Source organism: Maylandia zebra, linkage group LG17 (genome assembly GCF_041146795.1).
Source record: "Maylandia zebra isolate NMK-2024a linkage group LG17, Mzebra_GT3a, whole genome shotgun sequence".
Classification (NCBI taxonomy): Eukaryota; Metazoa; Chordata; class Actinopteri; order Cichliformes; family Cichlidae; genus Maylandia; species Maylandia zebra.
The window spans coordinates 4,134,544-4,160,007 of NC_135183.1; the positions used below are offsets into that span (position 1 = coordinate 4,134,544).

General features: G+C 41.3%; 2 protein-coding genes across 3 annotated transcripts; one reads left to right on the plus strand and one right to left on the minus strand.

Annotated features, from left to right (window-relative positions):
• Window positions 1–2,377: 2,377 nt before the first annotated feature.
• hcfc2 (host cell factor C2) lies at window positions 2,378–12,113 on the minus strand. Of its 2 annotated transcripts, none has more exons than XM_012924034.4 (17): window positions 11,855–12,113; window positions 11,221–11,369; window positions 10,972–11,132; window positions 10,684–10,886; window positions 9,215–9,299; window positions 7,305–7,408; window positions 6,903–7,136; window positions 6,611–6,814; window positions 6,352–6,386; window positions 5,671–5,791; window positions 4,953–5,009; window positions 4,812–4,867; window positions 4,587–4,730; window positions 4,318–4,500; window positions 3,931–4,228; window positions 3,771–3,843; window positions 2,378–3,684 (listed from the first exon to the last, which is right to left on the minus strand). In XM_012924034.4, exons 1-17 carry the CDS (start codon window positions 12,018–12,020, stop codon window positions 3,675–3,677), a joined length of 2,283 nt encoding a protein of 760 aa, XP_012779488.1. In that variant the 5' UTR covers window positions 12,021–12,113; the 3' UTR covers window positions 2,378–3,674. The 2 variants fall into 2 exon arrangements, with proteins under 2 accessions (XP_012779488.1, XP_004568965.1); XM_004568908.5 differs by having other exon boundaries at window positions 4,318–4,503; window positions 11,855–12,108.
• A 3,232-nt stretch (window positions 12,114–15,345) lies between these two features.
• Window positions 15,346–25,380, plus strand: elk3 (ETS transcription factor ELK3). The gene is made up of 5 exons (XM_014410803.4): window positions 15,346–15,700; window positions 19,436–19,683; window positions 19,777–20,505; window positions 21,687–21,809; window positions 23,371–25,380. The coding sequence occupies exons 2-5, from the start codon at window positions 19,477–19,479 to the stop codon at window positions 23,464–23,466; spliced, it is 1,155 nt and encodes a 384-aa protein (XP_014266289.1). The 5' UTR covers window positions 15,346–15,700; window positions 19,436–19,476; the 3' UTR covers window positions 23,467–25,380.
• Window positions 25,381–25,464: the final 84 nt, after the last annotated feature.

The window sequence follows — 25,464 nt, forward strand, 5'->3', positions numbered from 1 at the left end:
TTATTCAAAATTTTAAATTGGTCTTCTTTCCCTTTAGGAGGGATAGGGAAGGTGATATAATCAGTTCTTATTTTTTCAATTTCTTCCCTTTGGAAATCTTTTAATATGTAAATTTGGAGAATAAAGACTCCTTAATGAAGATCTTAGAAACTTATTCAGTTGAGTCGTTTTATTCTATATCAGTGTTGAGTGTGCAGGTGCTAAGTTTTAAATTACAATCGCCGATTGTAATGTCCATTACGTCCTCCTGAGCTTATGCACTTTGGTTCACGGGATAGTGCCTTTCCCTATTCACACGTAAACAGCCCCAAACCCATATTTAAAGCATTCGCCTATGTTTGGTTTGTCGCTTCTTCCAGCTGAGGTTATTATACAGCAGGATCCGTGATAGTCTCCGAAGCGAACCGTGCGCATTTACCCACGCAGGGGACATTCACTCACTGCCAGCTTCCCTGGGGCATTTTCCTGTCTTCTGGCCACTTTGACCACCTCCAGAATGGTCAACACCAATATTCAAGTGTCAGCGTTTCCTAGAAAGAACATTGGTCTGAAGACTACTGCTTTTTCCTTAAGCCCCTTGGCTATTTTGTTTCTAATTTAGCTTTTTTTGCAAGTGTCATTACTTGCAGCATGACCTGAAGCTCATTCAGATTAATCAGGTAGTTCAATTTCTAGAAGATCTATGTGTGCTATTGCAAGAGAGTTCGCTGTGTCTACCAGTAGTTTCAAGAGTGTGGAGGAGCTACCAGATGGGCCATTACATGAGGAGACCTGGGCTGGGCGGTCAATCTATCAGTAGGACTGGCATCTGCTCCACTGATTTAGGAAGAACGGGAGGAGCACTGCAAGAGCCCCACAAGATAACCTCTATCAGGGTGCTCATGTGCATTTTTCTAAACATATGGTCAAGAAGTCTCCATGAGCATGACATGAGGGCCTGAAAGGACCTGTGTTCATTGAACACCAATCAGTCTACATGGTGCTGTTCTATGGGGAACACCAGAAATGGTAGGTCCACCATTGGCACCTCATTCTTTTTCAGATAAGAGCAGGTTTACACTGAGTACGTGACAGATGTGGAAAAAATGTGGAAAGAACAAGAGAGATGTTGTGCTACCTGGATAACATCTTCCAGTATTGCTGGTTTGGCAGTAAGTTAGTGATAGTTTGGCAATGGTTATCCAAGGAGCACCACACAGACCAACAGTACTGACTCCTGTTATTGAACCCTTCAGACCTTACTATGAGGCTTACTTCTGGTTCCTTGTGAAGGTCATTCATGTGGTCAGAGTGTGAAGGCAACTCATAAATGAGGAAGGCACGGACGCTGATGACTGGCCTTCACATTCCCTAGACATGAAATAAATTAAGAACCTCTCCCGAGCCACATGAAACGAGCCGGATCAGCCTGTGATCTCAGTGTTTAATATTGACTTTTTTGGTGTAATTTTGTTTTTGAGGGACAGTCAATCTGAATGAAGTTTACTTTTCAGGGAAAAGGAAGCTGCACCAGCTCATCTAGCACCAACAACCATGACATGCCCGGAGTCAAATAAATCATCCATTTTCTCCCATTCTGATGCTCAGTTTAAACTGCGGCAGGTCATCTCGTTCACGTCTACATGCCTGCTGTCTTATTATTGATTAGATCATTTTTAATGAGCAAATAAACAGGTTGTAGGGCGGAAAATTACTGAGATTTTTACTAAAAAGTGTTCATCCTGTAAGCATGTGCTATATCTGTTACAGTAATAATTATATTTGCTACTGTATCAAACCTTCATATATAGTCTGGTATTTCCACATTATAGTTCATACTAACCCATACATTACCACAGCTGTTTCACACACATTTACCACATTCAACAAAATATGTTGCAGCGACTCTTCATATTTTAACTGAAATGCTAAATATATATTTGAGAACAACATATTTCTTTCTACGCCCGTACCCTCACCTATGGTCACGAGCTGTGGGTAGTGACAGAAAGAACGAGATTGCGAATACAAGCGGCGGAAAAGGGTGGCTGGCCTCGCCCTTAGAGATAGGGTGAGAAGTTCAGCTATTCGGGAGGGGCTCAGAGTAGAGCCGCTGCTCCTCCTCATCGAAAGGAGTCAGTTGAGGTGGTTCGGGCATCTGACAAGGATGGGCGCCTCCTGGGCAAGGTTTTCTGGGCATGTCCCACAGGGAGGAGACCCCAGGGCAGATCCAGGACACCCTGGAGAGATTATATCTCTCGGCTGGCCTGGGAACGCCTTGGTGTTCCCCCAAACAAGCTGGAGGTGGTGGCTGGGGAGAGGGAAGTCTGGGCTTCTTTGCTTGGGCTGCTACCCGAGAGACCCGGCCCCAGATAAGTGGAAGAAAACTGATGAATGGATGGATGGATGTTTTTTTTATTATTATTATTGCAGGTCACATTGATTAGTTATACACACATTAGACTTCATCACCTCTGAGACCTGAGCAGCTTGCACACATCTGCAATTAGATACCAGAAGAAGCTGCTGCTGATCCAGAGCAACAAACCGACCAAAGATGCTGAAGCACATCTCCACCGGACCACACACAGGTGTTACACCAGCATCCAGCAGGTAGTCGTATCTTGAGCACCTTTCTTTTAAATCCTATACAGTGCCACTAATGATTGTCATTAGAAACTTTGTGCACTCTCTGGTCACTGCTTTAAAAGTGAAAAATGTAAATTCACCCCTTTTTTTGTTTTCCATTATATTGCAACAGTATTTCACCCAGCCTCTGTAATAACTGCCTGTGGTCTGTACATTATTGAGGTCCATGCAAAGCTGCGAGTGTCCTCAATAGCACAATTACAGGCTGATGTTTGCTGATACTATCATGACATTTATATTTATAAATCTTCAAGAAAACAGGTGCAGATTGATATAATCCGAATTATAAAAACAACAATTTACTCAGTGTAAATTCCAGTGGCTAACTGATGAAACTATATATGGATGAGTGAGAGTCTTTTATAAGAGGAAAATGAAACGGGTAAAAAGTGTGGCATCTTTACTGCACCTGGTAAAGACGGTAACACGATGGAGAAGATGGCAAAGCTGTAATACCTTTCACCCAGTACATGACTGTTTTCTGTGGCTATGAGTATATTGAAATGAAATTATGTCAGAAATAGGTTAAGAGTACATGGCTTTTGAACATGCTAATAAAAGCACTGTGATGTATTACACATACATTACAGTGAGATAAATGTAAAGACAAAGAAAAATCAAACTGAAATTATATATATACGTATAACGGAAACAAGTTTGCAGTAACATGTGGCTGAGTAAGACACAAAAACATGAGTAACATTGCTGATATTTCATAACCCCGTGGGACCGGTGGGGCCTGTAAAAGGACCACTCGTGTTTCCTTCTCATAGCCCGTCAGTGGCTTGTTCAGTAAACACTGAGGCGTCTTCACGTCTTCCAGAATGCATTTCAAACAATACTTGCAGTGTTTTCTACATCTTATAATACTATAATAATTACTTAACAAAACACTTTAACTAAAACAGAACAGTGGCCAAACAGCCCGTGAAAATGTAAATCTATTTACAAAGTAAAAATTAAATAGATTAAAAATAAATTAACAAAACTATTGGGAAATAGATTTGCCAGCATCTTGAGTGAAAAGTCCTTTCCCTAAAACATTTTCAGCTGGAGCTGCAAGAAGAAAGAAAATAAAGAACCAATTACAAGTGTCCACTTTGAAAAATAAACAAAGCAGAAAAGTTAAAAACTCTGATCACCTGTCAGCAGCGTCGTTGTCAGCCTCAGCACTGCTGTCAGCTTTGGATAGTGATGTTCGCAGTGTACTGGGATCTATAAAACACAGAAAGAGGAGGTTGATACATCCATCATTTTAATGTGAGAGGAAGTTTAAATAAATAATATCGGAAGCTGCTCCACCTTGAATCCAGCGGATCTGCGTGGCTGGGCCGTAGCCTTGCTCATTCTTTGCAGCGATCCGGAAGACGACTGCTGGTCGGTTGGAGGCAGAGCTGTCGATGTGCGCGTTGTCCAGGTGGCTGGAACTGACCGAGCAGGAGGTCTTGGTGCCACGGTATATCCGGATGAACGCCATCTGACCCGGCCGATCCGAAGTGGATGAGCGGCTCTTCCTCACTGCCATGTACATGGAATACTCCAGGATCCGGCCCGATGGAGATGAAGGAGCCTCCCAAGTGATGTGGACTGAATCAGTGGCCTACATGCAAACGATACCGAAAAGCACATCAAATACATTTTCCAGTTTTCCTGATCTTTGCATCAATATTTCTTGATACTGTGTGTCACCTTGGTAATCTTAACAGCAGAGGGTGCTCCAGGGAAGCCAGGCTGGCAGGTTTTGAACTCGCTCACTGGGCTGAAATCTCCCTGGCCAAAGTAGTTGATGCCTGCAACTCTGAACCTGTATGTCTGACCGGTAGCCAGCTCCTGCTTCTCTCTGCCCTGGTAGTCCTGAGGCCCTGGCAGCTTCTTCTGAAGGAGAGAGCGAGCATGTGAGGGTAAGATGTAATCCATAGGTGGTTTCTTCATAAACACCATTCACTTCTGGTTTTTACCTCTTTAGTGTTCGTTGCCCGACTGTTGATGGCAGATGTCACCTGGTCACCATCAGCAGGTAGGTAGTAGTGGCTGACCTCAGAGAATAGTGCTTTGAACACGCCGACATCAAACCACACAGCGTTGTCTGGATTCTGCCGAACCTGTAGGTGATGGTTTGTGGTGTTAGTATGAACCAAGCTGAGAGGCAGAGTTAAAAATTCACTATCAGAAGAAAATCCGACCTGATCTGTGTGGGTATAAAAATCTGCTGTCTTGTCTGCAGAAACCGGCTTTTTGCCTGTAAAAAGGTAAAACAATCAACACGTTTTAAAATCCTCACCAGTCAAATATCACTGATGTTAGAGCGTAAGAGCCACCATTACCTGACTGGAGCTGAGCTGAGCTGCTGAGATCTGCTGCTGCAGTCTCCTGCCCAGCAGCTACAAACAGAACACACAGAAACAAAAACAATCTAAAAATGTCATAATAACAAAATCCTGCTTTGGAGAAAAATTTAATTACATTATAGGTCACATCCGGTTCAGTAACACAATCTGATGTGGCCTGCAAATTTTGAAGCATTTACATTCTGTCATAAACAGTGCTGTGCCTGCACCAAGGCAGAGTATATGATAAATAAGGATAATTTGAACTGTGACTCGTACAAAGCTACTCTAGCCACGTCAAAGAATGCATTGCTTTTGTATTTTTTTCAAGTTGAGTCTAAGATTAGAAGTCATAAACTGGAGTAAGAGTTTATTTGTGCAGCCATGTTTCTGCAAACATATCTGACTATTACTGTGCAGGAGCTTAAATTCTTAAACACACATTGGTAACAGCAGATAGCTTCCCCTCCCTGACCTTGCGTCAGCTGGAGGCTTCTTCCTATTAAAAGGGAGTTTTTCCTTCCCACTGTTGTAAATCGCTTGCTTATAGGAGGACATCTGATTGTTGGGGGTTATTTCTGTATTACTGTAGTCTTTATCTTACAATATAAAAGTGGCTTGGTGACTGTTGTGGTGATTTGAGGTCGTATAAACAAAACTGAAATGAACTGTATAAAACAGCATTTAAGCAAGAACCACCTGATAAGAGACTTACTGCAGAGTTTTAGGTTAGAGTCCTCTTTCAAGTCTCTCCCATCGATCCTCCCACCCTGTGCTTGACTGTCTGCTGAGCCATTTGAAGATTTTGCTGAAGCATCCTGCTGCAGCAAAGCACCCTGAGAAAGAAAAAAAACATCAGGGAGAAAATTTAAGCACTACGTCTGGACTGCTGGCGTGTTAGTGTGGCTGTATGTTAGTGTTTGTGTATTAAATCTTATTTATAGATAGTTCTGGGTGATAAAATGATAAATACAGTTATTGTGAAGTAACTTTTCCTCAGTGTTAAGATAAAGCCAGTAGAGCTCATTCCATTCACATTTTGACAGATAACCCAAAAAGCTAATAAGATTAGTACTGAACTGAACTAATGATGTGGCTGGATCTGAGCTATAGCCACATAATTTTAAACTGAAGCACCGTGTAGGACTGGCAGCCGGCAATAGCACACATGATATTTGGGCGACTGAAGCTTTGTACACGATTAAATCAGGAACAATAACAAGAGAGAAAACAAAGGGGAAAAAAGTGACTTCTTCAAAGACTTAAGTCACTTGGACGATGAAATGTTTCTCCCACTGACAGCACAACGCCCACAAGAAGTGATTTGATTGACATTGATCACTGTTCTTCCCCCATATTGCCCAGCCTTTATTACTGATATAAGAAAGACTCTTACCTGTGCTGCTCCTTTCTCTTCTCGGTTTGCGGTTTCTTCATTTTGACAATGATGGGATCAAACCATTTTACAAAGAAAGTAAAGAAAGACTGATAGTGTCAATAGTGTATTTTATGAGTCTGAAAGCATTGAAATTGTTCCCTTTTTGCTGTATTCTGTTTGCAGTGACCATTAGCTCTACACAGAAATGTTTCCATCTAAATCCAATAAAGATTTTAATATAAACTGATGAAGTCACTGAAGGCTGTGCTTTCCTTACCAGCAGATTGTTTTTCCTTTCCATTCTGACCATCTATTCCTGTTGGATCCGCTGGTTTGGGACCACTCACTGTAGTCCTGGGGGAACTTGCAGGCTGGATCTGGAGGATATAGCAGTCTGCCGCAGCCAGGGGGCGCCATGCCACATGGAGCATGCTGACAGTAGATTTGATGAGCAGCACTGCCTCTGGGGTCGCTGGTCGATCTGAGACCAAAGGATTTTTAAACAGATTTGTGCTTTTTGCCCCCCCAGCACCGACCCCATTGCCCTAACTCGCTCCCCCGTTTCTCACCTGTTTCCAGGTACCACAGGTCCTTGCAGCACACTTGGTAGTTCCAGCTCTTGCGGTATCCATCACGACCGCTCCAAACGTAAAGCCTGGAGCCAACACTAGCGGCGCAGTGGCCAGCCCTGGCTCTTGGCCTGCAGGCATATGGATCATCGGTCTGTGGTCCCTGGCTCTGCAGCTGGTACTCTATATCATCATCGTGCTGCTCTGGGCCAAGGTTCTGCCAAGTCATAGTGTCTGTGATAGGAAAACCAGGTAACAGTGAGCTTGCTGGCCTCCATGAAGGATTGTAGGAATTCCATGGATGAGATTAAACAAACAAACAAAAAAGGCTCACAGGCTACAGATCTCATTTACAAAACCACTCATAAGTTATTTTAAGGGGTTATAATGAGAAGAACTCACCTAAGTTGAGAACGCTCAGGGAATTAGTGCAGATCCATTCAGTTCCTAAAGCAATGTGCGTCTCTGACTCTGGAGCAGGAATCCAGCCGCCAAAAACATACATCCTGCAGACAGAACACACCAGACTATGTCGAAGGACATTCTGGTTTCATATATACACAAGAACTATAAAACAATAACACACAAACATTGGGTGATGTAAGACTTGGATGCAGCTGCTCATCCATGAAAACCCATTACAGCTCTCTATGCACTGTTCTTGACCAATTAGCTCAAGGCCAAACTAAGTTTGGAGGTCTGGAGCAACTGAATCTGCCAAAAGTTGGTGACCTCTGCACATTATGTGCATCAACAGCAGATGACCCTGCTTTGTAATTTTACATCGCCTACCACTTCATGTATGTTGGAGTTGCTGTCATCCCCAGTGGCTTTCACATTGTTATAATACCACTAACAGCTGACTGTGGAATATTTATTAGTGAAGAAATTTCATGACTAGACTTGTTGCACAGCTGCCATCCTATCACGGTACCACACTGGAATTCACCGAGCTCCTGAGAGCAACTAATTCTTTCACAAATGTTTGTAGAAGCAGTCTGAATGCCTAGGAGCTTTATTTGATCCACCTGTGGCCATGGAAGAGCCTGAAACACCTGAACTCAATGACTTGGATGGGTGAATACGTTTGGCAGTATAGTGTAGCATTATGCTCAGGACGAACTGAAATATGTTTTATCAACGTAGATAATCATTTATAAAGTTAAGCTGCATTATCAGATTTAGCCACATGGCAGAGTATAAAGTAGGGCTGCCACAAACGATTATTTTGATTATTTTTGTGATCAGTCGACTAATCACATCATGCATCTATTGGAGGTAAAGCGTACAGCTTATTTTAACAGCATGCATCTGCTCTTATATAACTATCATTAGTTTACAGCTTGAATATGTGCTAACTAAAAATAAAGACAAGATGATAGTTTATTAAATTTTTAATGAAATTTGCAGATGGTCTCAGTGGAGTTTAATAAACTCAGCCATCTGCTCCTTGCTATCTAAAATACAACAGGACATTGGAGTAAATTCTCGACCATCTCACACTTCTGTTTATTCAGTTTTCTAAATAAATAGAAAACTGATTATTCAGTTTGTGAAAACTATAACTTTAATCTCAGCCAAACTGATTTACTAAGGAACAAATAAAACACAGAAAAAAGCCAAACAATAACATTTTTAAACTATCTAAGTGACTTGTATATCGTGTTTAACCCGAGTAGCGAAAGACCGCTGCTCTCGCCGGCTCTAGTGAGCCCTGAACCCCGGCTAGCTGTCGAGCTAGTGGGTAACAGACGTCTCTCGAAAACGTCAGAGCACTTTTGCAAATATGTGATGTCTTGATAAACTGAGCAGATATTTGAAGTTTACACAGCTACATTCTCGCCTGAAAATATGTTAAAAGTTTATTTTGTGACCCAGAAAGAGAAATAAGAGTAATATAAAACTGAAGGACACATCTGTCGGAGTCTTCGAATTTGGATAGCCTTCGTCGTGTCGCTGTAACATAATAGGCCTACAAATGCGGCTTCCGAAGGATGCTGTCCCTGAATTTGGACACAGCAACGATGCTGGACACCGCTGCTTCTTCTTTGGGGTTTAACGGCAGCTGGCATCCTTGTACATGCAGTGCTGCCACCTTCTGTTTCAGCCCGTTATTACACTCTTAAACCCTAATGCTTATTCCTGTGTCTTTTGGGATCTTACAAAGCTTTAAAGGACGCGTCTACTATTAAATAAATCGTCGACGTAATCGTGATTAGTCGACTAATTGTGGCAGCCCTAATATAAAGTAGCTTTTTGTTGCCAGAGAGGAACACAAAAAACTCTCTGGTGTTAATACATAAGAAGCTTACTTGTTTCCGATGACACTGGCCGAATGAAGACTTCTGGGAAATGGTGTGGAACCTTTTGTTTCCGGTATTGACCAAACCATTGTGTCTAACGACGACAAAGAAAAGATATAGGTGTGTTTAAATATTCCAAACTCCTGTTCCTCATTACCAATTAGAAATGGAGACATGCAAACAGGGCTTAAAACATCAAAGAGAAAAATCAGGGTGTTAAACATGTCACTTCTTGCATTCTGATGATTTTCTATTTAGCAATTTGAGTTTTTCCAGAAATAATTTCTTATGTTATTTCAGTTAATTCATCAACCCTTGAACTTAATATGCTTATGCACATTAAAAAAGAAAATCTCACATCTAATTGGGGATGACCGTTTTCTAATTATGAGGATCTCAGTGGACTCACATGTGTTAGAGACATGGCTGAGCAAAGTTATATAACGTTACCTTTCTGTGATGAATGATTGCCAAATTAGCTTAAAAGGTCAAAATAACAAAATGAAGCCTGCAGGGAATGACACAGCTGACACCTAACTGAGGAGCAATGCAAACAAAGGTTTAAATTCATAACGCTGGTTTATTTTCTCAGGGTTGCCAACTTTGGAGGAAGACTGAACACTGACAATTTTGATCATATGTAACTTCACCAACTTCTGGCACAACCAAAGGTATTTTCACCATTACAGTTTTCATTTTATACTTACTGCCATGTTGCACAAATATACAAACACATGAATTTTTGATAGATAGATAGATAGATAGATAGATAGATAGATAGATAGATAGATAGATAGATATACACACACACACTGCAAATCCTGTGTAGAGTTAATATCAACCAAACTTACTCTCACATTAATCATTAAGGCAGTTTTATTACAAATTCATGCTTAAACCCTTTTTTTGTCCTTCTTTTTCTGGCTGGTCTGTTTAGGGATTGCCTCCATCTCACACTATACCTAGAATCCTCCTCTATCACACCAACCCTGTGCATGTCCTTCTCCACTACATCCATGAATCGCATTCTGTGGTCTTCCTCTTTTCCTCCTGCCTGGCAGCTGCAATCTTCATGATTCTTTGTACGATACAGCCACGATCCCTCCTCTGTAAATATGCAAACTATCTCACTGCTGCCTAGCGTTGCCTCCAAACCATTTAACCTGAGCTGTCCCTATGATATACTCATTTCTAATCCTGTTACACTCTTGCTGCTATCCTTCTGTCCCAAATCCTCCACGACTCTGGTCTTCCATCGACTCCACACTTGCATTTAGGTTGTTTCTTTTTGTTGTTGTTATACTATTGTTCTTTTTTGGCTTGCAATTTATTGGGCAGGATGAGAGAATGACAATTGGCAACAATCACAAGCATAAGTATCACTAGTGCAATTTAAATTTTAATCCAAGTGAACATCAAAATAAAGCTTTCTTTCTGCAGCTAGTCACTATGATATATAAAACCAAGATCACTCCTACCAAGATCAAGCTGCCAGAGGTCATCTAGCCGACTTCCTTGCATCCCTCCAAAGATGTAGAGCTTCGGGGAACCAAGGCCAGTGTAGGCAACTGATGTATGGGACTCCCGTGCAGAGGGACCACGGCCCTTTGTGTCTGGAATGTTCCAGCCTCTGGCCCCTGAAACTGACTGGAGCTCTAATTCATACAAGTCTCCCAAATACCTAAAATGGGAAAAACCCAATAAACCACAGAGCACTTACAGGTTTTTACACCATTCTTGAGAGTAAAGATGTGTCTGCACAGTACCTTGGCACGTTGCCATTGGGATCCTCACTATCATTGGCCAGCCCTCCAAACAGGTAGCATTTATTACCCACAAGAGTGAAGCTGTGTCCGATCCGAGGGCACGGCAGTGAGCCATTTCTGGGTGCCCTTGGTTTCAGCTTCTTCCACAGCCAGCGACTCGCCTGAGAAACAAAAAATATCTTTTAACATCTTCCCCATAACAGCAGCAGAGTTAGAAGAAGCTGCAGTGGAAAAAAGAGACAGTGTTACCTGGAGTTCATAGAGGCTGTTGGTGTATTTTCCAAACTCAACCATTCCACCAAAGACCAGTATTCGAGTACCTTCACAAACAAAGCCATGGGCTGCACAGCCAGGAGGGATGTCACCCCTAACCGCAGGTAGAAACCACTGCTTTGAGACTGGGAAAAAGGGTAGCTGTTAGCCAATGTATTATACAAGTCTTAATAATGTTTAATGCACTGGCCAAAGCTGGCCTGGAGACAATTCACGCATTCACGTTAAATATATTTTTACATACATAACCCAAACTGCACCTTAAGTAACAAAAGAACTTCATATATTTAAACAAAGGATGTGACGTTCTTACTTTTTTTTGGCTCTTGCTCAAATTCACTTTACAGTTCACTACATTTCGGAACTATAAAACTCTCCTGATCAAGTAAGTGGATAGTTTACAAACATGAAAAAGAACCCAACCAAATAATATCGTACACGCAATTTTATAATTTTGCGGTTGTTTTATAAAGATATATGTAACACATATACAGTATACAAAAGCCCGTGGTGGAGGGCTCGTTAGCTTAAGGGGTCGTTTCCCTCTCGAGCATGCTAAAAACATTAGCCGCTAACCTGCTAGTTAGCGTGAATGCTAACGGTAGCTCACCAGTGTTGTAAACATGGAGATCCTCCGCTATCCCTTCGTTTCCACCACCGAAAACGACGATGAGCTCCCGGATTGCGACTGCACGGTGTCCATGCCTGGACCGAGGTATCACTCCTGTAACGGAATGCACTTTCCTCCACTGCGGATCCTCTTCGCTGCTCGTCATTTTCCCGTTGGGGAGCCCAAAGTTTGGCGCTGTGGACGTTTTAAAGATGGGGGCGGACCGGAGAGGGCATCAGGAACTTCAACCAAAGAGGAACAAACAAATAGGAAGTCTCACTCTGATCTTTGGTTTGGCTTAATTTTTCTGTATATGAGTTTTTAGGAGTTGCAGAGCAGTTCGTTAGATTAACGTGAAGAGATGGAGAACTATTCGGTGGAAGCACATATTCTTGATGCCTGTGACAATTGATTTTACACATGCATATCTGTCTATTTGTAGTCTTTTCATCTGAAAAAATATTTCTCATTATTTATTTTTATTTTTTGGGTGGAAGGGGAAAAACACAAAGTTTTGATTTTCATTTGCGCAAAAATATGTTCACATGTGCACATAAAGCATTTGTTTTAACTTGTTATTGATCAGATTGTGTGTGTTGATTGGTTACCAGACAGATTAATTGTCCGTCAGTGCAACTTGGCCTCTTTCATCCTTTCTCTCATTTGTCTGTGCAGTTTTGCATGTCCTGATGCATGCTATATGGCTGTATTGTTATGATTTTCTTACTGACTTAACATTTAAAGGTGTATTTTGTAATTACCCTAGGCAAGAAGTAAATAAAACTTTCACCACCAGTGGGCAGTGTTTGGCAAGTGAGTGTCTTAAAATGGTTTCAAATGTGCATAGCTGCGCTTTCATTTTTGATGTAGCCATACCCACCATCTCGCCAAGAGCCTTTTACCTCTTTGTAGTAGTGATGTGTCGGTCGCCAACGAAATGGCTCTTAGAGCGGATCTTTTTTTCCCTTTCTCTCACCCTCTCCCTCGCACTTTTTTCCGCTTCACTCCGCACGCGAGCCTTGTGCTTTACGCTGGGATGAGGGGGGAGGGTCGGTAGAGTTACACTCGCAGTAGCACAGGAACAGAGCGGGAGGGAAAGAGAGAGAGAAAGAGAGCCAGGGACAATGACGTCACATTAGAAAGGTATAGTAATCATCCACAACTATTTTCAGTTGTGGATGTTAAAGGATTCAGAAAGTTTATTCATGCAGGTCCATATGACAGAGAATATGCATCTTCTTTTTGTTTTCATATTTTAATTTATATTTAATTGTGTTGTGGTTTGCAGTGTTTTGTGTTGTTTCACTGAAAATTTAAATAGTTAAAAGTTGAAATGTGAATAGTTGGTTTTAGTATTATATGATTTATTTATTACATTTTATGTGGAGTGAATAAATAAAAGTATATTTATGGTGGCAAACGTATGTAGACAAAACACGTACAAACTCCAAAACACGTAAAAATTCCAAAGCACGTACAAAAGATGACAGAAGTGCTCCAGGATGCTAGGGGCAGTGTTGAGCTTTTGTTACCTAGTGGCTATACAAGCCAGCAAGTACCAACAACCGGATTTGGTGTGTGGTAGTAACAGGTAAATTAACTTTTCTTTTAAATTATTTTAATATATATGAGTGCTTGTGTATAAATACACAAACAATACACATATGCTTTCAATTATGTAATTTAAGTGATCTAGGTAGCTCTGTTAAGGAAGTTCAGTTAACGCTAGAAATGTGTTTTGGAGTTTGTACTTGCTTTGGACTTTGTGCATGCGTGTTTGTACATGTTTATATATAAACATGTATAAATAAAACCACTTTTTTTACATTAGTAATTCCTTTTGTGCTTAATTTTCTATTGTTGTTAATAATAAATTAATTAAAGCAACATAACAACCTGAAGAGCTGGTTCGGAGCCGAAAGAGCCGGCTCTTTTTAGTGAGCCGAGCCGAAAGAGCTGGTTCTCTAAAAAGAGCTGGAAATCCCATCACTACTTTGTAGGCCACCAAAAATAACTTGCCTTGTTAAATTCAGTCCTCCGAATTCTCTTGGTAGTCTTAGTTTTTTCTAATGTTATCAACTACTTTAAAAGACAGGTATTCAAAAAAGCGCAGCAGTGTGTGCTGCACGTAGTGTAGAATGTTGCTCGATTGCACTGCATGTCACAAGCTAAACAGTCAAATGACATAAGGACGACATGCAAAACCACACAGTCAAATGAGAGGAAGTGCAACAAGATGACACATGTAAAGTTGCACTCACACAGACTAATCTTTTATTAGGTGAGAAAAGACCTGCACAATAGTTTGCTATTATTTCGCACACAAATGAAGCACAGGTCAAAGCAGACAAGACAACAAAATGTTTTCTCATGCGTTTGCCTCACACAGTCAGACAGCATCTGAACGTAACTTTATCACAAGAGGAATTTCATAGGAAACCCAACATTCAAACCTCCACCCAGGGACATTTACATAACAATTTCAAATTGATCTGTGTTGCGTTATGGAAAGTAACTTGACATGGTGCACAGGCAATCCAGCTCCACCAGCTGTTGGGTAAGCATTACCTGCCAGTGACTGCCCATTACATTGTGTTTTTCCTGTTGGGTTAAATTAGCTTCTGACTGCTTGATGACTCTAAACTGTCTCACATGCGACCCCTATCGGCATGCAGTTGCAATAATAAACGATTGCAGAATTATGTCATGAAGGCTGCATGATATAAATGATGCAACAGCTGTTGGCATGGCATTGGAGGCCACCGTGACACACATACACTCACTAAAAAATGTTTAATGTAGAATTGAACCATACAGCACTGTCTGACTTAGACACAACAGGTTTCTCAGTGATTAAAAAGCAAAATCTGATTAATATTTTATGCTAAATTCTGTCTGTTGACCAGTATGTGACTAGAAGGTGTGAGGTCGTTTGATGTTACTCTCTGGTGTGGGTTTGGAAATGGAAATTTCAGGGAGAGCAGAGAGTGGGCTGCGCTTATGCTGAGGCGTGGTTCATCTTTGCAGACATAAACGATCTTTCCCTTTCTCTTCCAACAGTCTGCGGTTGACCTCTCCAGATTGAAAGGCACCTTTCAAGGGTTTCAGCTGATGCGTCAACTAACAAAGTCCTCAGCCCCCATACTAAGTATTTAAGTCGAGAGCATTAAAGGTTTTATATTAAATCGTTTAAATATTACATATATATTTATTCATTAAACTTAATAAAGTTTTTGCTTTGTAAGTGTATGCATTGTACCCACCTCCAGAAGGTGATGATTTTTCCATAAGGAAACTAAAGTTTGGACAATAAAGTTACCCAAAGGCCCAGATTTACTTAACGTACTGTGTGTGCGTGTGTGTGTTTCTGTGTGTGTGTGTGTGTGTGTGTGTGTGTGTGTGTGTGTGTGTGTGTGTGTGTGTGTGTGTAAAAACAGGAACCCCTCCCGGTGAGCAGGAAGAAGGTGACGTCAGTTGTCACTTGGCTCAGCGCTGAGGGTAGTCAAGATTACAATATTTCTGTGTGTGTGTGTCTGACACAGAGAGAGAGAGTATTCTAAAAGAGGAGGTGTGTTTATGGGAAGTAGAAATTTTGTGTGAACGTGTGCACGCGCCTGTGTGTATGTGTTTACACAGACTGGAATACTGCGCCAGAGGAAGTGCGCCCGTTCTCCGTCTACGCGTCCCGACTTCCTGCTCTGAGCAGGAGAGAGAAAAGCTGCGGATCCGCTTTCAGACAGCGGGGCAGCAACAGCAGCAGCATGGAGCCCCAACACACCTCGCACACACCGCTTTAAAGGCACAAACCCACACATCGCACACGGACAGAGGAGCAGCCACAGCTAGGTAGGTGCCATATTTCCTGCTATGGGCAACTTTCTGAAGTTATGTGTCTGAGCACATTTGGGCGTAATAGAAAGACAGAAACGAGCTCGCGTTAGCTGTTGGTGTATCTGCTGAAGTCCTCTAACGGTCAGGCAGTCACTGTCAACTTGAAATCCGACTAAAGTCGTGCGTAAAGTTGTGCGTAACGAGGTAAAGCTGTGCGTAAAAATGTGTTAAACCTGCGGTTTTAGCACTCTGCTTTGGAATCAAAACTGACCCCGCTGATGGGAGCTACATTTGGGGGTAAAGAAAGGGATTAAAAGAGGTTAGAATGGTGGCTGCTGTGGAAAAAAAATCAGCCGTGGCTCCTTTAAAAATCTAGTAGTAGAATTTCTGGTTTGTCTGGACCTCGCAGACTAATTGCCATGCGCTTCCGGATAGAAGCTGGCAGCAGACAACATCTTGAAAATGAGTCACTGGTGCAAAAACAAAGAACCGTTTGAGTTCCAGCAGAAACCCCTGCTCTCTTTCCACAGACATACACTCTCACACACAGACATACTTCCAAAAATAAGAAATACACAGCCTAAAGAAAATGGATAGACTCATATGTGGCTTTTGGTTTGTTTCTGCTGGACTGAAGAGCCCCCAGAAGACACTGGCAGAAAATCCCATGGATAAACATTTGCAGTAGGAGAATTTTTTATGTACAGATCTTCCATGACTTGTGAGCTTGCACAAGAAGAGGGAGTTTATGGACAAGCAGATTTTAAGCACTGAAACAGCGGACCAGTGCTCCAGACTGCTTTTATTCTGAAATTCCAAATAAATCAGCAGTTTTTGTGGCTTTGTTCATCTCCTCAACAGACTTGCAGAGTATAGATCAGAAAGTTTGACAACGGGGTATACATGTATACCCCATATAACAGATCTATATAGAAGTATAGACCGTGTGTGTGTGTGTGTGTGTGTGTGTGTGTGTGTGTGTGTGTGTGTGTGTGTGTGTGTGTGTGTTCGTTCCCAGTGGGTCTCTGTGACAGGAAGTCCTGGATAGGAAAGGTCTCTCACCGGGAATGACGCCCCTGAAACTGAATGACAGGAAGTCCTCGTTTAGACAGACGGACATCAGTACAGTTCTTCCATCACTTCACACACACACATTCAGGAAATAGGAAGTGAGAACACACTTGCTTGTGTGTGTGTGTTCACGATGATGGGTCATTGTTTGCACGAAATGCACTTTCACCCCTACCCCCCTTTTGCTGGTTGGTTTCCTTTCAGAAAGACACAAAGGGAAAGGTGTACGCTGTATTTTTAGATCGAATCAGTAGTTGATTACTCCGAATATTAGCGGTTGTTTGTTATTTTTCGTTTCGCAGTGTGCAGCTCAGGCACTGTAATTTAATTTATTTGACAAAGGAGGCAGGGAGCGACAGGCAGACACCCACAGGTAAACATGTCAGTTAAAAACCCAGGCTTGCCTTGGCAGAAGATCACTGACCACATCCTGTTTTATCACCATGGGAACATCCAAAAACCAACCAACCAAATGTATGAACCTCTCTCTCTTGTTCTCTCTGTGTCACACACGTGATACTAGAGCTCATGCACACATGCGAAATAACAAGAAGCACAAAGAGCAGTGTCGGAGTTTGAGGAAATCCCAGAGAGATTTTATTTTTGTTTGTTTTTGGAAATTGTTTTGCATCTTAAAACAAAACTGAAAAATGATCAAAGAGCTCTTTTCAGAAATTGTAACACTAGTGATCCACCCCAACATGTACTGTAACATACACACTTCCACACACACACAAGAAGCGGGAGGAAGTAGCAAAGAACACAAACCAGTACCCACAGACACATGGTTTACATATCTCACACTAATCAACTGTAAGCAAAAGTAGTCCAAGTAAATACGAACAGAGCTAACAACTGTTGGCTTTCTGATCGTTTAAAATTCACAATAATGGAAGATTTTGGCAAGAAAATGACCTTTAATGCAGCAAATCATTTTTCATACCCCGTGTATAAATCTTCTGGGTGTGTCATTAAAGCATAAATAACCAAATAATGGGCTGATTTTCATTTCAAATGGAAATGCATGGGTGTGCGCCAGCTTTTGTGCATCAATATAGAATGGAAATGTTTTATTTTTGTAATGCAAAGCACCAGGTAATAATTCAACATACAGTGACAGTTTCCCCAAGTGTGTTATTTTGCTTTTTGAGGAGGACCAACGCATGGGGGAGGAATATGACGTGTTCCCCTTGAAAGTTACCCGTATGCCTTGATAAACATCCATATTCACAGATGACCGTTGCATGTCTGTTCTAAAAGCTCTTTTATTACTCTGTTATTCAAAGGTTGAGTTATTTGAACATGTGTTAAACATGTTTGAACCAGAAGAAGAATCAGCATACACTTTAGTTTTGATGCCAAGAGTCTTTCTCTTCTCCACCCACCAACTACCCTTTTCCTTTCTTTTTATGATGTCCTCTTTCACAATTGAGTCTTGGAAAGATTAAAATCTATAACCTTTTAAGGACACTGGATGACTTGCATGTATTGTGATGTACTTTAAGTACGGTTTTCCACAAAAGTTAACCCGCTGCGTGAAATGCAAATGCGAACTTTGAATGTGATGCCATCAACAATGTCCAGATATATCTTTGAAGCACAGCAACATTTATCAGTAAAAGGGATCAGCTGACTTGCAAATATTTTTATTTACATTTTACACAGCATCCCATTCTTCAATTAGATTGTTTTTCCAAGTTCAAGGTTCTCATTTATTTAAGTTCACTGGGAATGGTGTATTGTATTTCTAATAAAAGTGAGCTTTAAATCTGCATTAATCAATATTTTTATGACACCAAGTTCACATTATTAATATAAAATTAATATTTGTAATGCACAGAGTGTCACAAATTCTATCAGCCAACTGTGCAGTTTATAAGAAGACCTTTTAATGTCTTTTATATGGCAGCCCTGGAAGTCAAATGCAGTGCAACTTTAGGAAACACCAGCAAATAGAAAAATCCTGCAGTAATTTTTTTTAAATTGTTTTTTGTTTGTGAGTTTATTTCTTGAGTTGCAGTGCTTTTAACCTCTCAGGGCCATCATAGTTTGAGCTCATTGTTTTGGTTTAACTCATCGTAGCATGTTGAAGCTAAAGAACTAGATATTTCATTCTAAAGGGACTAAGAGCTAGATGGGCTTTTTTTGTTATCAAATGTTTATTGTCTTTAGACAAACATAAACATGTAATCGGTATTATTAAAAACTACAATAAAGAACCAACTCATCCAATAAAAAAACATAAAAGAAAAAACAGGTCCAGAATGAGGCAAGAGAGACAAAGGGGGAGATGACGATGACAAGACTTGGGCCCAAGTCATATCAGATCTTAAGTTTAACTGTGAATTCATGGAGTAAAAGAACATAGAGTTGTTAGCTATTATGACAGAAGCCGCTGTAAGTTGTAGATTTGTAATGCACCAGCAAGGAGAACACTTCCTATCAGCATCATAACTTCCAGAGATTCATATGTGACATGATTTTACTCGTCCAACAGTTGAATGTTCTGGTACAGATTCAACTATAGAAGAGATGCGCTCTTCCTTACTGCACTCTTTGTACAGTAAAGAATTTATTGTCACTCTACAGATGTACAAAGAGATACAGAAGCAACCCCTGCAAAGGAATATAGGCCATTCCAGATTGACTGTTTCTCCTGATCTGATTTTTTTACTGCAGATCACCTGTGTCTTTGGTGTCCCCGTTCCCTCCCCATCATCATGGAGAGCTCCATCACACTCTGGCAGTTCTTGCTGCAGCTGCTGCTCGACCAAAGCCACAAACATCTTATCTGCTGGACATCCAATGATGGCGAGTTCAAGCTGCTCAAGTCAGAGGAAGTGGCCAAGCTGTGGGGCCTGCGCAAGAACAAGACCAACATGAACTATGACAAGCTGAGCAGAGCACTGCGCTACTACTATGACAAGGTACGCAACTTATATATCTAAGCTACACAACATTGAAGTGGTTTGTCTCCTCAGTTGTAATGAACTGCACATCTCATCGTGATTCTCCTGCAGAACATCATCAAGAAGGTGATCGGTCAGAAGTTTGTCTACAAGTTTGTGTCGTTCCCTGAGATTCTGAAGATGGACCCTGCATTGGTGGAGTCGGGTCGCAGCAGTGAGGAAAGCGGGGGCACCGCATCAGAACCCGAGGCTGAAGATGAGGATGGGGGTGAGAGGAACCAGTACCTCCACTCCGGCCTGTATTCCTCCTTCAAGATCAGCTCCCTGCATCACTCCTTAGAGCAGCACCGGCCAATCAAGACAGAGCCCAGATCCGATCGTCCGGACGACGGCTCCTCTGTCATCCGATTCATGACCCACCGTGGCCACTCCTCGCTCCCCTCCACCCCACCCCCATCCTCAACCGAGAACTCCCATTCCTCCAGGCCGTCTCCTCAGCTGGCCTGCTCTTCCTCCTCCTCATCCTCCTCCCCTCCACAAAGCCCCACCCATATGCTAGTGAGAGTGGGAGTCCAGAGCACAGATGCAGATGAATTGGAGCCCAGCGCACAACCTCTAAACCTGTCATCTGGTCAGAGAGACAGGGAGAGGTTACAGAGCAGGACAACACCAGAAAGGAGGGGACTGGCCAATAGTACGCCTCTAAAAGGAAGAAAACCGAAAGGCTTGGAAATCTCCGCCCCTTCACATCTCTTGACAGGAAGTGACCTTGTCTCACTTGCCCTCAACAGCCCAGCTCTGCCATCTGGGTCTCTGACCTCAGCCTTCTTCACAGCACAGGTACAACGTGACACATTACACACTTGTTATACACACATTCATGCTTCCAGAAATGCAGTAGGTAATAGGTGAGGAATGAGGAGATGAGGGTCAGACGAGCGAAAGAAGAGATTTTTGGATGAGGAAAGTCAGACAGGGAGGATATGGAAAGAGGTGAGCGGAAAGAAAAGGAGGAAGGGAGGGAGGGAGGGAGGAGGTTCATAAGTGAAGCCATATGTTCATGCAGCTTCCGATTCACTGGCAACAACACACTGACCAAACCAGGACAGTCTGACTACATTCAGACATTCGGCGAACGCTCTTATCCAGACTGACTAATCATACACTGCTGTGCATACATCACTGATGGAAAATAAAAGTATAGGCTGACCTGTTCACTCATTATTTCAAAAGTTGAGCTGCGTTCATGTGCACACTTATTTAATATTAGTATGTATAACCCACTTTCACCCACGGGAACACATGGGAATTTTAATAAAAAGTCTGGAACTTTTTAAAGACCTTGTTCCCCCCCTTTTTCACTTCCTGGATCACAACCAGAATAGAACTGTGAGAAACAAGTTTATGGTGTTTGCTTTTTTTTTTCTTTTCTTTCAAATTTCGTAGGTTGTGGTTGGTAAAGAAGCAAAAATCCATTAAATCGTGCGCCACAAACAATCTTAATCTAGTTCAGTGGACCGGACATCAATAAATGGTTTATAACAAGGTTCATAAGACAGCTTTGAGTGGTAAAACAAAAGACATTTGAGGTCCTGGAATTACCAGACAGATCAATGGCAGGCAATCAAGTAAAGGTCATCAGCTAAATACCATAAGTATACAGCCGTCTGCAGTCTAGCATTGCTGAAAGTGTAACTGTACTGACAGTGGGAACACAAAAGCATTCATTTACCTTTTACAGACTGTTGAAGAAAAGAAAACCAAACTGCTTTTATATATCTCAGAAAGCCGAGACAGAAAGTAGATGTCATGAATTTTGCATGAGTGGGGCTTCCTGGTCTGCATGGAGACAGTCTGCCAAGTCGGTTTGAGATCACTAGAGGGCACACTTGGCTTTGAGCTCTGGGTGAGACTGAGTGACACGACAGCCTCGCCGCTGATGTGCTGCCAGAATAAACACCATCATCTATTTCTTAGTGTATTTATTCCCTGACATTTCATTTGGGGTTTTGTCTATGTAGACTCCGTCTGGTCTGCTGCTCACTCCCAGCCCTCTGCTCTCCAATATCCAATTCTGGTCCAGCCTCAGTCCAGTGGGACCCCTGAGCCCTGCCCAACTGCAGAGCCACGCACCCCTCTTCCAGGTAACAGTCATTTGTTTTTATTTCCATGCATGTGCACGGGCTGTCTTCAGCAGCTGCAGATATTTGCCAAGCCTCTGTTAAATCTAAAAATATCTTAACTTCAGGAACGGACCACAGGCTCGAGCTACATTGTTAAAAGTTGATTTGATTTTAACTGGATTCAGTTTTGTTTAGCACCAGGTTACAAAACAACTCAAGGTATTGGAAAGCAAAGATCAAAATATTAGACAGAGAACCCCAAAGGATCCTCTATGAGCAACATTTGGCAACAGTGGGGATAAAGAACCCACCTCCAAGAGGAAGTGGTTGCCAGCAGATCCAAGGAGGGAGAGCATGTCTGCTGCATTCTTACACTTACATTGATTACATTGGTTTTGTCACTGATGGTTATTCAGCAAAAACTACACTCTTTCTACATAGACTACGACGGATGTACTTCCCAGGGGGACTGCATTGGCTAGAAAAACAATCCCTGCAGAAGATATCAAGATAATGATTGTTACAGAATGATGTTCATTTTGTAAATTGTGGTCAAACAGACACAAAGCAGGTTATGACTGTATGGCCACAAAGTGTGAAATTAAATGACACTGCACAATTCCTCAGGTTGCCTCACTCATCATGTTGAGACCTGTTAAAATGCTCAGCTGGAGGCTTCAAGATGGGACTTCTAACCATGATGAACTCATCTTTTATATACAGTCTATGTCTTCACCTAAAACCAACATAGAAAAATTTTGGCAGTTTCTACTTGATGAGGACATGAAAAGATAAATGTTTTCATCTTTAAGTGTAGTGATGTGCCCATAAACTATCTCAGTTTACACAAACTGCTCTTTATAGTCATTTCATATGGCATTGAGACAAGCAGTTGCAGTTGTTTTCTCACATTAATGTGTGTGAGGTGTGTGTGTGATTCACTTTATGCCAAGGGTTTCAAAATAAGCTGCAGATGTTTCCGTTTTGGTGTGGACAAGAAAAGAGGGCAACTTCCTGTTGTCTAGGGGGAAAAGAGAGTCTCTCCCATCCAAGTCAGCTCTCATACACACACTACAACAAATAAACTTTTAAATCAAGCATCAAATACACAGTTTTAGTCCTCAGAACAGGATTTGGTCCCAGTGTCGTCCTCACAATGTCTCGAAACCTGAAGCACTTCCTCCAGCAGACTGTTTAGACATTGGCATGAAACAATTTTTACACTGACTTATACATTAGTCTGTTATATACTTACATAGTATTGTTAGTATATAACAGACTAATGTATGAGTCAGCGTAAAGCCACAAATAAAAACGACATGCTTTAAAGGTGATTTGATTTTTTTGTGATTTGCTCGTAAAAGCATGCAGAAGAACAAAAAGAAATGACTGAAGAAAAAGTAACAAATGACTCTAAAACTATCGAGTTTCTTTCTTCTTCACTTTTAGTGACTGTTAATAGAGTATGTGTTTTTATTTTAATTTATATCCATGGAAAACACTGAAGTCAGGAGACTATTTTGTCATTCACACAAACAACACAACAAATACAAAAATCCAGTTTTTTCTTCTCCTTCTGCAGTTCCCCACACTGCTGAACGGACCCATCCCTGTGCCTTTGCCTGCCATGGACACCTCCTCTCCTCTGCTGCTGTCCTCCAGCTCCCACAAGTCTTGATGCCAGCCTAAGATAACAGGGAAATGGGCCGGACCACATTAACACTGAACCGGCGCCCATTAAACACAGAAGAACCGCCGAGGATTTGGACTCGCTCTGTTACACTTTAAATCCAACACCTGTTGCTTTGTATTGATTATAGAAGAAACAGGAGCTTATCAGAAACTTTGCTCTCTGAGAAGAGCATCTGCATTGGCCCCTTTTTCATGTTTACTTGCTTTAACATGTGTTTGGTGTTTTCATTCCTTCAGGACAGAAATCTTTGAACTGTTTTCAAGCAAAGAATCTGAGTGAAGGCCAGACCTCATCACATTTCTCATGTCATTTTTTTTTAAATCAGTCTCATTCCACTTTGTCTAAGCTTCAGTGATGCAGACCAGTTGAAATATAATACTGCTTTCCCCCCTTGCATTAACTAAACTCAGTATCCACATTCCTAATTAGTGTACACCACAGTGTCAGAGGCTAGTCTTAATAGATTCATACCAGCAGCTTAAAGAAAGCACAGAAATATACTTTCCTATTGAGGGTTAGTGTTACATGCCAGGATTGTTGGCACTCCCGCGTATGTGTGCAGAAAATGAAGCTAGAGCCAGACAGTTAAATGTTTAGATCTGCTTATTCACAAGGTAATAAAATCCAAGTACTTGAAAGCTCATTCATGAAAGATTTATCTGTAAATAAACTGACCTGTAACCCAGAAAATCACTGACATAGAAGCTCATCTGGCTTATGATTCATCACAATTCACAGGTTATTTTAATGTGTAAAGTATGCAAAGTAAGTACTTACTTGGCTGAACTGTGTAAACAAGAACTGAAATTCACTAAAAAGTCAAGGACGTTTACAGTCCTATCATGTTAATTGTTAATGAATCCCAATAGATTAAAATCTGACCAGTGTTCTAGGAAGAGTGGTTCTTCTGAAGATTGGAAAAGGCATCCATGAAATCTCAAACATAGTCTTGACCTTGAGCACAGTTTGGGTGAATATTGTGTGCAGGTTCGAGTCAGCTCTGACCAATACTCCAGGAGGAGTAGCGATCCTTGTGAATTGTGGACAGATTTGTATTCTTGTAGGGTCTCTACCTTACAACATAAAGCACCTTCAGGCAAAATCTCATTAATACCAAGAGAAGAGTCACAGCCTAAACCCTAAAATCACAACTTAAAGCTTCAAAACACTTTTTGTGTGTGTGGATTAAAAACTTAGTGATTTAATCACTAGTAAGCTTTAGTAATGGATTTTGTAACCTTTGAAACAGTCAATGAACTGTTCTAGCTTCATGTTTACTGCACATATATGAAAGGATCAGTCTTTGAATTCATCAAAATTTGATCAAAAGGGGACCATAACTCAAGAATTTGACACTACAGGCTACATAGGCCAGTAAAGAAAACTTGCTACAACAGCGAGCAAGTCATGAATGAGGATGATACAGCTTTTCCCCCCCCTTTCCTTTCCTGCTAAACCTTCCTTTTAATATACCAAATGTTCACATTTTTTGGATGTTGCAGGTCTCAGGATTTTTTTTTTTATTAAACACAATAAAAAAGTCTTTGAGCCGGACATGTGACCACATGACAAGGGACCTTCACTGACTCCTAGCAGAACTCCTGCTAGCCAGAGTGCTACAACGCTGTGGAAGTCATTATTTCCTGTATAATATCTTGTATTTTCTCAAATGCACTGTAATTTTTTAACCTTCTACCAGCTGTGCCTTTCTCAATATGTAAGATTTATGTAAATGTGTTTAGCTTAAGTTTGACATTCAAAGTCAAAATTGCACAAAGAATTTGTTTTTTGTTTTAATGGTTTGTTTTTTGTTTTAGAGAAATGAATAGAAGTGTATTCTCAGTGATTTGCTTGTTTTCTGCATTCTTTAAATAAATGTTACATTTTTTTGAAATAGAATTATTATAGTACTTTTTTTAAAAGTCAAAATTAACTATCGGGTAGCGTGGTGGTGCGGTGATTAGCGCTGTAGCAACAAGGTGG

Excerpts from the sequence above, each read along its gene's own strand:
- elk3 (XM_014410803.4), top strand. The coding sequence starts at position 19,477 with ATGGAGAGCTCCATCACACTCTGGCAGTTCTTGCTGCAGCTGCTGCTC. Across the intron at positions 20,506-21,686 it reads CAGCCTTCTTCACAGCACAG|ACTCCGTCTGGTCTGCTGCT; the intron begins GTACAACGTGAC and ends TTGTCTATGTAG. Across the intron at positions 21,810-23,370 it reads GCCACGCACCCCTCTTCCAG|TTCCCCACACTGCTGAACGG; the intron begins GTAACAGTCATT and ends CTCCTTCTGCAG.
- hcfc2 (XM_004568908.5), bottom strand. The coding sequence starts at position 12,020 with ATGACGAGCAGCGAAGAGGATCCGCAGTGGAGGAAAGTGCATTCCGTT. Across the intron at positions 6,815-6,902 it reads CCTGTGGTACCTGGAAACAG|ATCGACCAGCGACCCCAGAG; the intron begins GTGAGAAACGGG and ends CTTTGGTCTCAG. Across the intron at positions 4,731-4,811 it reads TTTATACCCACACAGATCAG|GTTCGGCAGAATCCAGACAA; the intron begins GTCGGATTTTCT and ends CATCACCTACAG.